The sequence below is a fragment of the Acinonyx jubatus genome, chromosome B1 (genome assembly GCF_027475565.1).
Source record: "Acinonyx jubatus isolate Ajub_Pintada_27869175 chromosome B1, VMU_Ajub_asm_v1.0, whole genome shotgun sequence".
NCBI classification, from domain to species: Eukaryota; Metazoa; Chordata; class Mammalia; order Carnivora; family Felidae; genus Acinonyx; species Acinonyx jubatus.
The window spans coordinates 97,643,194-97,657,418 of record NC_069382.1 but is presented as its reverse complement, the minus strand read 5'-3'; the positions used below and the strand labels follow the sequence as shown (position 1 = coordinate 97,657,418).

Here is a 14,225-nt window from a genome sequence, read left to right as displayed (position 1 = left end):
TGAGCCACCCAGGCGCCCCAGTAAGAGCATTTTTTTTTTTAATGTATACAAGTGTTTGTGCTTGTTGTGTCTACCTACTAAAATGTACTAATGGAGTTATTAAATTACAATCAAATCTCATAAAATCAAATGGTCTCGTTTAACCTCTACCTTCACAATAAATATTATTTTCAGACACAGGAGGTTTATATTTAGATACGTGGTTATGGCCTACATCTTGGTCAGGGTGATGGTCAAATAGATATGTTCAGTTTGTAAAAAATTATAGGACCGTACCTTAAGATTTGCATATTTTCCTGTATAGGTTATCATTCAGTGTAAGTTTACAAACAAAATGGGAGGAATGTACATCAATTCTTTTGGGACCTATCATTAGATCACATTTCAACAAGTAGACCAAAAATAAGTAAAAGCTGTAAGTAAAACTTCTTCTAAACATTGCAAATATATTCAGCTATGAATGTGTTTCTTGTTATCTAAATTTTGTCAGTATGGGTAATGATCGTGTACATTTAAGACTAGTAATCTAGGGGCACCTGGGTGTCTCCGTCGGTTAAGTGTCTGACTCTTGGTTTCAGCTTAGGTCATGATCCCAACAGTTCCTGGGTTCAAACCCTGTGTAGGACTCTGCACTGACAGTGAGGAGCCTGCTTGGGGTTCTCTCTCCCTCTCTCTCTGCCCCTCCTTTTGTGCTCTCTCTCAAATATAAATTAACATTAAAAAGGAAACACTTAAAAAGAAGGAGTATATCTAAATATGCAGTAAGTTTCAAATGACTCCATTGTAATACTGGATAATTTTAATTTTACTATACTAGCAAGACGGGTAAGCAAGAGGCCCTATTCTGAAACAGGATTTAAAAAAAAATTTTTTTTAAATGTTTTTATTTACTTTTGAGACAGAGAGAGACAGAGCATGAGCAGGGGAGAGAGAGGCAGAGAGGGAGGGAGACACACAATCTGAAGCAGGCTCCAGACTCTGAGCTGTCAGCAGAGCCCAACAGGGGGCTCGAACTCACAGATTGAGACCATGACCTGAGCCGAAGTTGGACGCCTGACTGAGCCACCCAGGCGCCCCATCCTGAAATAAGATTTAGTGCATGTATTTGCTTGATAATTGAAAATTTCCCCCAAATCCAGGAATCTAAGCCTTCAGAGTATATATCACTATTAGTTGGAATCCTTTCAACTACTAGGGCAAAGGAATGGAAACCTTAGTCATTGCCAAGTTCTCACAGTGTATGTCTTTGGACCACCAGCTAGAAAACTCCATAAAAGTTTTAGTCAACCAGTCTGTTTTAAAATGCTTCTACGTTCATCACCCATTTGTGTTTAAGCATTGTTATTAAAAAGTTGAGTTAGATTCTTATTAATACAACACATTTAGAAAGAATGTATGGTAATTACTGCAGAACTCTGTAATTATCATAAAATTGACAGATAATACCTAGCTAGCCTTTTCAGAAACCTCTCTTTCGAATAATATACTGTATGTATTTACACACACGCTCATACATGTACAGGATGTTGTGTTCTGGTGGGAAAAGCAGAACATGAAGCGATTCAACTTTACCGAGTGAAGAATACATAGAAATTTATTTAGAAAACGAATGACCACACTTGCAATAAACTCCAAAATATCAAATGTGAGATGGCCATACTGTTCTGATGATCACGGAGCACGCATGCACACAACTGATCAGGTTACGCAACCTCAGAGTCATGAAGCCAGACATGGGGAGGTTCAGCAGTTACACGGTGATCAGTCGGGGCGGGGGGGGGGGGGGGGTTGGAAGAACACCAGGTCCTTACAGAAACTTTTCAGAGACATAAAGTCTAGATCTTTTTGGTTTTCTACCTTCCTCTGTGAAGTTCTTACATCTTAGTTTTTTTCTTTTCTTTTTTTCTTTTTTGGTAGAATGTTCCCAAATTCATTTTCTCCGTACTCCGTATTTAAAATAAGCTAAAAACTTAAAACTAATAGTTGTTTCTACTGTAAACATGTCATGCACGTTCTGGTGGTTCAAGGGTAAAATTAAAACAAGATATCCTCTAGAGAGCAAATATATTTATTATGCACTTTCATATACATAGGGATTTTTGCTTAATATAATACAAGGAATAAAATAAAACTTTTACAATGTGAAATTCAATGTACATTTTAGGCTATTTACATACCCCAAACCAAGGAAACAATAAAAAGAAACCATTTGTCTGCAACTACATTTGCTGAGAAGTGTAATGGAGTAACATTAAGCAAAACGAACATTCGCATAGCCAAACAATAATGAGAAAACTACTCCTGTTTCTAAGTAGTGACTTGTTTTTGGTAAGGACTCCAGTAGGGGTGGGGAGTGAGGAAGGAGGACAAAAGATACTGGCATCACCTTGCAGTATGCGGAGTGCCAGTCAGTTTTCCTTCCAAAACCTTTCCTACACACATTCAGATTTTAATTTTTCATTACTGTTGTTTTTGTTTTTTTTGTTTTTTTTTTTAAATCGCTTCCCTTATTATCAACTCATGACTTTTAGGGAATGGGCACAGGCGGAATGTTAAAAAGTTATAAGCACACGGCATCATATGCGTGTAGTGACGTCAGGCGATTTACAAAATTGAAGCATTTTGATGTTTAAAATAGCTCTTTAGGCATTTTAAGTTGGGGGGACTAGTTTTTACTCTTCTTAATGAAGCAAAAGCTGTTTTCAGTCATGCTGTTAAATCCCCAAAGAAACAAGTAGGCAAAGCAGGGTATCTCCAGCACTCTTATCATCCTTATCCTAACTAAAAACCTCTTCTGTCCTATTCCAAAACACAATGAATATAAAAACACCCAGAGGACTACTTACTTTTGACAATCATATTTTTCCAACAGGTTCTCTTCCTACCAACTGTTTCAAGTGTACATAATATGGATACGAAAACATTTAGCTCTTTGAAAAACATAAATCCCTTATGTAATGAGTCATATCTTTGCCCTTTGGCCACAAGGTGCATTTTTGTAAAAAACAATAAAATTAAATAAATACAATTCCAATAATTCAAGGTTAATAGAAAAACCGGCAGCTTTCAGGGTTCTCTTTCTAAAGAAAAATACACCTAATAAGAAATTAGAGCTTCATCTTCTACAGTAATGTAAATGTACTGTATTTGAGATATGAGTAACATTGGTTCTAATAATAGTATGTATTCATATTTATCAATAGAATCATTAACACTTTTAAGGCTACTTTGCAAGAGTCCTATTAAGTGTATTTAATAAATGTCCCATAGGGACAAAAATTCAATACTTGAAACATTCACATTCGAGTTATCAATATTGCCATGTCACCTTAATATCGATTGACCTTATCTCCTATTCCTGATTATGACTGATGACACAAACAGAATGTGTTTTGATGACTTTAAAAAATAAAAACAAAAGCCTCACACGAAGATTCAAGTGAGACACTTATCACAACTAATGACACGTTTCTATTCCTGTGAACAATGTATCCCATGTACCCTTCATGTATGAAGAGGACAGTACTGACCTCTGTTATTATCTAAGACATTTTCTAAAGGTTGTTTTTCCGGTAGTGGCAATGTCGTTGTGCTGAATCTCCAAATTCTCTTTCCTCATTTCTCTTTCTTATCAATAGCACATGGGAAACAGAATTTCTGGGCTTTCTAAAATTCACAAGGCTTATTCAAAGATCAGACTCAGAACCATGGCTTCTTAACAATAAATCCCAGCCTTTCCGGACATACACACGGCCCATCTAAGCCAGCTCCACTGGTTTAGTCCATCAAGAAGGCCAGGCCGTGGGTCCGATGGTCATCTGAGCCAGTCAACTTTGTGTTCCTTGTCACAGACTTCACCTTTAACCCTGCCATCCAGTTATCCTGTGAGCCAATTGTCCAAAGAAGAAAACAGGAAAGAGTATGTGGACAGAAAAGTGCAAATCCATCACTATCGTTTACCAAGTACCAGTAAAAAAAATACACATGTGCTATGACTGACAGGTTAATGGCGTCATCTGTGAAGGACAGCACATATTACACATTCATCAAAAATATTTATCCAATTAACCACTAAAATGGATTCCGCTGATTTTTGAGTTGGGGCTACTTGGGTCATGCAGTGATTTATAAGATAGAAAGGACTGAGAGAAAAGCCAGCATTAAAATCGACACTGGTAAATTATATTGTACTTAACTGGACAGTTGAGGTAAGTGTAGTCGATGAATTGTGCAGGGATCAAAAATCTACCCTCAGACAGGTGCATCTCCCTCTACGTACACACGCCCTGAGGCATGGCTTTGTCCCTGAGAATTTTTATGCCTCAGAAATGATAGTCTGTCTTCTTGGAGGTGGAATGACAAGCGACTGGAAGGTGAAATTGCATCCCAGTGAATGAAACAGAACTTTGTTCTGCCTATAGTGTGTTTTTTCCTCTCTCTCTCTCCCTTTCATCCTTTCCTCTCTTTTTCTTTTTTTCATCTTTAGCCAGAGACCAGGAGGATTCTATGGGAAATCCATATTTAAACTACTTAGAGCAGCTCCCTAAAATACTAGGATTATTTTCAAAAAATCTGTCAAGAAACCATTTTTCACTTCAGTGTGGCATTAAATAGAAACACATTTTCAACCAATGCCGAAGGTGTACTGAACATAAAATAGTTGCATGATTTATTTTATTGAGCAACATTTTTAAAGATACAAGAAACAAGCCATACACTACAACGATGCAAATGTGAAACAATATGCTTAAGTTTCATTTGCCACAAAAAGAAAAAAATAAAATAAATACAAAGGACACTGCCTTTTCGTATATATTTGATCATGGCACATGCACATTTATCAAATCTTAACTTAAAATACTTTACGCAAATTTTTTTTTCAGCTTTTATCAGGGAACTGCAGTATACATCTGCATTTTTTTCAAAAAAGTGCTTATTCTTATGTAGTGAATACAAAGCACACAAAATGAAATTTTTTAAGCACAGAGGGTTACATTGAGAAGGCAGCCTTACTATTTAGGCACATGACAGTAATTAAGGTAACTGTACTGCAGATATCACATTCTTCACTTTTTTTTTTTTCAGCAAATCAACAGGCATTTTATGTTTTCATCCAGTAGCTGAAGAACCACTCCAATCACAATGTCTTCTGTTTCACAGAATAGGAAACTAATGCAAAAGTTAAAAAAAAAAATTAATGTCTACATTATACTTATTATATAACTACATACAGTTTTAAGACCCTATATAATTATATATATTTATGTATTTACTATATAAAACATAAAGTGGACACATCTATTAGAGATTCATTATTTAATTTACAATCACTTTTAAAGAATCCACAAAATGTTTACCTTCATTAATGTGTTTTACTGTGTAATATATATGTATACTTTGCCTTTACAAAGTAAAGCACAAGATAGCACAAGAGTTAGAGGGTTGTACCATCAGAACTAAGTATTTTTAAAATAAGTCACATTGGAGAATGAACTAACTACTTTATACAAATTATTTCGGAATGAGATTTGACCAGTCATCCATCGATTCAGATTGAATGGTGTTTACTATTAGAAAGCACAGGAAATTTACAATTTATAATAATGTTTCACCTAAAATACCCCTAAAATATATCTCCAAAGACAAAAAAAAGCAAGAAAGCAAGAAAGCAAGAAAGAAAGAAAGAAAGAAGGAAAAACAAACCACAAAGACAAGGGATATTTCAGTTTGCTAAAGAGTACATTTTTTTTAAAGAATGAAAAATGATTAAGCAAAGTGGGATAAATATACCTGTAGTATAAAATAGCAAAGAATCCTAATGAAACCATTGGATTTATCTCTAATGAGAGAGATGTACTTCTGAAAAAGTATCTATTATATAAAATTATGTATATATTTTCTCACTAAATTCCCCTATGTAATTAGTGAAGTGTCCATTGTGGTGGAAAGAAAAAAAAAAAGTTTGTATTTAAATCTGATTTTATTTTGAGGTTTAAACATGTAATTCTTATGTGTAAATATAGTGGGCTCTAAATACCCTCTTGTGCATACATCCAACTTAACATCTTTCCTCACCTCTTCTTGGTATGTGCAAATTTTATTTGGAAGATTCTTAAGAGATCTGCCATACTAAAAATTACCTTCAGCTGATTAAATCTTTGACTTCTTCCAGGGTGAAAAAGGAAGGAAATTAACACTGACTACCTATCTACTAAGCACTACATATACTATCTTATTCAAACCAAAAAGTGAGTATTACAGAAATGGTCCTCTCCTCTCCCTCTATTGCCACCAAAGAATTTCTAAGAAGGGAAATGACTATGTAAGAAGAAATTCTTACTGAGATTCATAAGTAGTATATTCATTCATCCATTCACCTACTCAATACATTTTTACTGAAAAACTAATATAGGTCCAAACAGTATTCCAAGTACATGGAATATAGCAGAGAACAAACAGATAAAAACCCCTACCTTCACAGAACTTATATTTTAGTTGGGAAGAGACAAATAATAAACATAATAATAAATATATAACGTATGTGAAATAATAAGTTCTTTGGATAACAAAAAAAACCAGGAAAGGCAAAAAGAATGCTGGTGGTGTGGGGCAATTCAAATTCACAAGGGCACTAAGGGAAGGTGCTGCTGAGAGGATGTCATCTGAACTGATTAGGCGAGGGAACTGGCCACATGACTATTAGGGAAAAGAGTATCCTCAGTAGAGGGAACCATACTTTTGATATTTTATTCTTTATGTTGATGAAATGTTACCTTTTATAATGGTGTTTCCTTTTTATAGTTGAAGCTAGGGTCAGAACCCTCGATCTGAAGCTTCAGGGCTTGTTTAAGGCTTAACTCCGTCTCTGAGGAAGGATATCCCTCTAACACTTCCTGATGCCCTCTGTCTTGTATTGTCCGTGGGACTGAAACCCTACCAAGAAAAACCTGGTTGCTCTGAAGATGATAATTGGGATTTGTCATTATTCCATTTCTCTTCTTCTGCTCCCCACTTTGTTGATGAATAAGAAATTGCTGTTGAGATCGACCAATCTCTTGCTGAGTTGAAGGTACCATAATTTTGCACTGAGATTCTGCTGGCGTCTGTTTAGGGGGTGCACTAGTACCAGATTTGGCTGTAGGTCCTCTTTTATCAAACTGAGTCATTTCATACTCTAAAACCTTTGGCTGTGAAGAATTATTTTGTTTAGCCTTTTTTCCAGCTGCCCCCGATTTGCTGGAATTTTCTGACTTCCCCCCTTTATTTGTTTTAGTTGACTTCAAACTGGGTTTTACTTGACTCCACTCAAATTCACTACTCGGTGAATTATGGCTCTGTCCCAGGGACTGTGTTGTGGAAGACGGGGAAACGATGGACTGTCGACTTCTACTGCGCGGCAATGAATGCTGCTGAATTTGTTCTGTAAATGACAGGTTATGAAAGCTATCAATTGGCACTGTTTGGGCTGTTGCTGTAGATGAAGTAGTTCTCAAAGATGAGTTTTTTGAGCTTTTCAGGGAATTATTTGACAATGACGACTTCTGACGATCGACTGTAGAATCTGGAGATTCCGAAGGAGAACTGAATGCATGAGCTGGCCCATTAGGTAAACCACGCAGTGAAGGCTGCACATCCCCTCCACCAGTACTGCCAGAACTATTTGATTTAATTGTTAATGACTGCATTTTTGAAGACGCCGATTGTAGAGGTTTTTGCTCCATTGTATGAACAGGAGACGGGGAACAGCCATTCAAAGTAGATGCACCATATTTTTCTAATAATTTAATTATTTGAGAATGTCCGTTTTTGGCTGCAACCCGCATAGCAGTGCGTCCAAATTGATCGGCATGGTTTGGATCAGCACCGTGCTCTAACAAAACCTGCACAACATCAATGTGCCCTTCCTGGGCTGCAATACAGAGGGCAGTCGCACCTTGATTGCACGTATGGTCAACTATGGCACCATGCTCAATCAGAAGCTGAACCACTTTTACGTGGCCCTGCCAAGCTGCAGACTGCAAGGCAGACCGCTTTTCATTGTCTGCAGCGTTGATGTCAGCATGGTAGGTTATCAGAACCTGCACCATTTCCAAATGGCCTTGCCAGCAGGAAACATGAAGTGCTGTCCTTCCTTCGGCATCGCTTGCTTCTACATTTGCACCATTTTCTAAAAAATACTCAGCCATCGTAAGTTGGTTTTCTAAGGCCAAAATATAAAGTGTAGGCCTACCATCAGCATCTTTGTAGTTAACGTCAGCTCCGTGGCTAAAAAGTAATTCAACAATGTCCCTATGCCCTTCTAACGCAGCAACACGCAGCGCATTTCTTCCATCATAACCTCTCTGATCAACGTTGGATTTATTTTCCAATAAGATTTGAACACAATCATAATGACCCTCTTGCGAAGCTAGTATGAAAGGTATTCGTCCATCATTATCGATCTCATTTGTTCTAGCACCTTGTTCAATAAGTGCTTCACATATTAATCTGTGACCTTCAAAAGCTGCCATATGCAAAGGTGTCCATCCAGCATCATCTCTGTGATTTTCATCTAACCCTCTATCCAGTAAGGTACGTACTACCTCCACATTTCCTTGGGCTGAAGCTATGCTGAGGACTGTCCTGCCCTCGCTGTCAATGCTATCCACTGCTGCACCCCAAAACAAAAGTGTGTTTACAACTGACGCATGGCCCATAGAAGCTGCTGCTAGGAGGGGTGTGCGACCGTTGTTATCTGTATGGTCTACATCTGCTCCCCCTTCTAGAAGCAAGTCAACCACATCGACATGTCCTTCATAAGCAGCTACCAGCAACGGAGTCATGCCATCTTTATCACAATGATCTACTTCAGCACCTCGGTCAATTAAAAGACTGACAACCGATGCATGTCCTTTACTTGCAGGCACACAAAGTGCAGCTACAGAGAGAGCGGTCCTGCCGTCGACATCCTCATGATTCACTTCTGCTCCGTGGTCCAGCAGGTGTTCCACAATTTCTCTATGTCCCATGTAGGCTGCTGCTATCAATGCAGTTCGACCTTCATTATCAGCTTTGTTGACTTCAGCACCATGTTGTAGCAAATTCAGTACAATATCCTCGTGACCTCCCCACGCTGCTGCTCTCAAGGCTGTTCGGCTATCAGCATCTGCACAATCCACTTTTACGCCAGCATAAAGTAGTGCAGAAACTACCTCCGTATGGCCACCCCAAGCAGCAGATCTTAATGCTGTCCAACCATCTTGATCAGTATGATTAATGTTTGCTCCACACCCGATCAAACAATTAACCACCTTGGTATGTCCTTGTCTAGCAGCTAGGGTAAGTGGTGTATGTCCATGAGCATCTTCTATCTCTAAATCTGCTCCCCTGGAGACAAGTAAATTCACGACATCAAGATTGCCACTGTATGCAGCATTAGCCAATAATGTTCTCCCATTTGAATCACATTGATTTACTGAAGCTCCATTATCTAATAATGTCCGAATGGAATCCTCTCTTTCTAAGGCTTGTCGGACTATGCATGATGTGCGGTCATCTTCACTGTTGACGTGCGCACCAGCTTTAACCAACAGCTGTAGCACTTCTTGTTCCTTGGGTATTAAAGTAGACAGAGAATCTCTGACAGGTGTACCATTCCATATCATCCAGAGAGCTAACTCAGCTGTCTCTAACTGCAAGTTTGAATTAATTAAATGCAATGCAAATTCTTGTGCTTCCAATGGTGTTAAATTCTTGGCTTGACAGGTATAACTCATAGCCAACATTCTGTGTCCTTCTGCTGCATTACATAAATACTTCTGAGTGCAGTGTTTCACATCCAGAAGCCACTCTGCAAAACTATAGTGAAACAGTATTTTAGTATTTCCTAGTCCATCAACAAGAAGTTTGGAGAGGACATCTAACTTACGTTGAAAGTCTTCCAAGGTTAATGACATATTTTTAGTCCAGACTGCATGATACAATTCTGTTATGGTCAAAGGCCGGCAGGCTGCAAGAATCACATTCAAAATGGGCTGGACTTTTGCAAACTGTTTTCTTACAAAAAGTCTCTGACACAGCCAGAGATACAGACCATTAAGAGTTCCTGGGATGTCACGAATCTCTCTTAACATAATGAAATTTTCTACAACTCCGTCTAGAACTCGTTCTAGATAAAGAAAGCATCCACTGCTTTTAATGTGAAGTTGATTTAACATCTCTGCAGTTTCTTTAGTGAGATGTTGTCGCAAAGCTTCTTCTTGATCTAAACGATGAAGGATGTACTGCTGAACATCCTTAACGATGTATGCCTTCCGAAGGTCATCTAAACTTATTTTTCGAAAACCTACAGAGAGAAAAAAGTCAGTGTCATCAGTTGAAAATGATCACAGAAGTTGCCATATATTCAAAGAGGATATCTTCAATACATAATAAACTAATAAGCAAATAAATAGATAACGAATCAATTAATACCAATAAATTAACACCTATGAGTATACAAATCAGTTCTCTTTTCCCTCTGTAAACACATTAAAGGTAGATAAATTATTTCATTTTTCTGTCTACGAATGCAACTGTTTCTTATTCTTTTAGTGGCTCAGAGCTCCGCTCAACTTTAGTGATAAGGGGTACTAAACTCAGCATTAGGACAGTCTTATATGCGTATCCATAAAAGCACCTTGGTGAGATTTTCTGAAGTCCCAAATGACCAGGAAAAAAAGTTGCCAGACAAAACCAACAATACTTGTTTGTTTTTATAAGCTGATTTTTTCACATGAAAAATGTATATATTTCCATCCACATACCTGAATATACGCTAGCTTTACTTATGGGACTGAATATTTACATCCAATTAGAGTATCACCTGTCACTGCCTTTAAATTACCACTGTGAATGTACTTTCATAAATAATACATATAAAATGCTTATGATTTGGAAAACAAAGCTCTTTCACCTCTAAATGCTTTATAATATGAATTTAGATAGAATAAATTTTTTTTAAATGCTTATTGATTTTTGAGAGAGACATGCACACATGGAGGCGGGACAGAGGGAGGGACAGAGAGAGTCCCAAGCACGCTTTGTGCTGTCAATGCAGAGCCCGATGCAGGGCTTGAACCCATGAATCATGAGACCATGCCCTGAGCAGAAATCAAGAGTCTGACACTTAAGTGACTGAGCCATCCAGGTGCTCCTGGATAGAATAAATTATAAAGTTCATCATTCCTGATAGTTATCTGTTCATTGAAACAGAACTAAGAATATCTGTTAATCAGTAATCTGAATATCCTGAGTTAAAGTTACTGAAAATAATTGCTTTTTTAAAATTGCAACTTCTAATCCCTATACATGTAATTCCCTTAGTATGAATACGCACAATTTAATACACTGGTATCACAACACTTTTAGCCATTTTTTTTTATAAGAAAAGGCTGAAAAATGCTCAAAATTTTTAGGGGAATAAAAACATGATTTACTGAAATGTTGGACCATGTGTCTGTTGAACCACTTTTGTATTCTTACTGAAAGTATTTCTTAGGGATGGAACTTCTCAGTGCTGGTGACAGAATGACAGTGATAGGATGTGTGCCAATATTATAAACTGATGTTCACTGCAATTATTTATTATCCTGAAGAATCTGTGAGAACAGGGACTAGTTCTGTTAAATCCTCAGATATGAGTAGATGAAACTTACTTAGAGCCAGTAAAACTCTTAATGTTCCTTCCCTGTAGTGATACACTCGCAAATTCAATTCTGAATACATACATTTCAATTCAAAACCCATATATTTCAACTTAAAACATTAGCAAAAAGCAGAAAGAAATGTATAGGACATATACAAGGAAAACTGAAAAAAGATCTAAGAAAAAAAGTTGAATAAAGAAAAAATATGCTATGTTCATGGATGGAAAGAAAGTGTATATTTCAAACTTCTCCTAAATTAAAAGTTTTAACCAAACTTAATAATTCTTTGGTTTATATCATTAATAGTTCCAATTTTTAAAAGTATGCTATTAAAGTCAATCTAGAGGAATAAAGGTAAAAATATGATTTAGAATAATAACATTGGTGACAAAGAGGGCTGGGAAATAACTGAACAACAACAACAAAAAATAGAAATACTAAATCGATGTGGCATTTGCACCAAATGCCAACAGATAGTTTAGAAGACATGACACACGGTTTAGAAACAGATTATTAACACACAGAAAGTACACACAAGGCATTAATTACACTTACCAGTAAACATTTTAGTAACAGCCTTACTCTGTTTTCGGGCAGAACACAGAAGCAATAGCCATGGTGGAAAGAACTCATGGTGACCAGCTAAGAGCTCCGCGACAGTTCCAGATAAGCTGGTAGATGTTTGTTCACCTTCGGTAATGTTACACCCTTCATCCACAGAGTCAACAAGTAGATACAGGCTTTGTTGGGGAGGCTTCATTCCCAAAAGAGGGAGTAGAACACACCTGTAAAATACATCTGTATGAGCATTCTCAATATTACTGGCTACAATGTTATTAAGATTTATCATTCAAATATTAGTAATATAGATTATAAATGTTTTAAGAAGAAATAAATTTAGGTTTTAGAATAAAAATATTGTGTAAGTTTCAGTTCCTTACTTTAAGAATACTAGTCCCAAATAGTTCACATTTTCAGTAACAAAATTTTCCACAATAAAGGGTGTGCATGAGTGTGTGTGTGTATATGTGTGTATTAGTAAGTCAGCATAATTAAGGGGAAGGATAGTAGGAACTTTAGGTAACTAGATTTCAATACTCCTTTCCTGATTTTTTAAATCACCAATAAAAAGCTTGAGTTGCTTATAACCAAGTTAAAATGTGTTGCAAAGGAAAAAGAAAACAACTTTGGGGATCACTTTAATAAAAAGAAAATACCAAGGGTCCTACAGAATTTAGAAATGTTTTATCATCATTTCTCTTACAAAATGACTGCAGACTATACTAGCTTGTCACATATACATTTTATTTTAAAAGATCGTATAAAGATAAATTACTATAACCTAGGTCCCATTAGATATATGTTCAAATTTCAATGTAAAGAGCAAATTACTAGGTTTAATTCCACAGAACAATGCATTTCCTACTCAAAATTTACAGAGCAATTGAATATAACTTTTTCATAACTGAAACAATGCTCATTCATTTTCTTCAAATGTTTACTTGAGCATGTCATGTGGTGAATAGGCACTGAAAAATACAATAGTGAAAAGGGCATGATCCATACAGTTATGAATACCAAAAATTTACAGATAATCCTTTCTACAACTCTCTTCTTAAACTTTCAATCCCATAGCAACCACGATCGTTTTTATCACCTCGTCCTACCAACATTTCTTTATAAATGTCTCTCAAACCCACCTCAGTCTGTAACATCATTTCTCTCACCTGGACTGCCACAATCACTTGTATGTTCTGTATGTTACATGTTTCCAACCACTTCCCCAGAGTTCCTGCTGCAGCCAAAGCAACCTTTTTAGAATATTACTCCAGCCACACTAGCCTTCTTTCAATAACTTTTATTAGATACAATTACACAAGGACCTTTTCATTAGCAGTTTTCTCTGCCAGAAATGTGCTTCTTTTCTCTCTTCATGTAATTAACTCCTCCTTAATCTTTAATTGTAAGCTTGAGAGTCACTTTCCAAAGGTTGAATCCCTATAGTATGCTTTCATTGTATTAAATATTTCTCTTTTGTAGCAGTGTCAAATTTGCAATGTTATACTTACTAATTTAATGCCATTAATTTTTATTTCTTCCTTTATACTGTGAGCATCAAGACACAAGGACTATGTGAGTTTTGCTCATGAATGTACCCCAGGACTTAGCATAGTGCTGTGCCCATAGTAGATCCTAAATGAAGACTTGACATTGTTGTACTCTAGAATGGAAAACAAATAACTTCAATGCAGTATACTCAGTGCTATGATAAAAAGCAGTAAAATTACTAATGTGGTAGATAAGAAATGACCAACTCAAGACGGGTAGACAGGAAAGGCAGAGAATGTCAGAGAAATATTCAAATATTAGGTGTTCAAGATGAGTTAAGTTTTGAAGAAAGAGTTATTCTCCAGGAACTGGGAAAATTTTACAATAAACTGTAATAAAAGGAAAGCAGAGCAATCTTGGCAGCAGGAATATACTAAATTTGGGAAAACAATTTATTGTACCTTATTGTACATATTTCCTCTATCATGAGAACAAAGAAGTTTGATGAAA

At 36.6% G+C, this 14,225-nt stretch overlaps 1 protein-coding gene across 2 annotated transcripts in view; it reads right to left on the bottom strand.

Annotated features, from left to right (window-relative positions):
* Nucleotides 1–2,052: 2,052 nt before the first annotated feature.
* The window catches only part of ANKRD50 (ankyrin repeat domain containing 50), a 32,338-nt gene continuing 20,165 nt past the window's right edge, over nt 2,053–14,225 (bottom strand). Inside the window, exons 2-5 of one of the 2 annotated variants that reach the window (XM_027064100.2) lie at nt 13,736–13,887; nt 12,222–12,451; nt 6,774–10,324; nt 2,053–5,169 (exon numbers count right to left, since the gene is read on the bottom strand). In XM_027064100.2, the coding sequence (XP_026919901.1) occupies nt 6,777–10,324; nt 12,222–12,426 (3,753 nt within the window). In that variant the 5' untranslated portion in view covers nt 12,427–12,451; nt 13,736–13,887 and the 3' untranslated portion in view covers nt 2,053–5,169; nt 6,774–6,776. The remainder of the gene's footprint in view (nt 5,170–6,773; nt 10,325–12,221; nt 12,452–13,735; nt 13,888–14,225) is intronic. The other variant, XM_027064096.2, reaches the window with a different exon arrangement.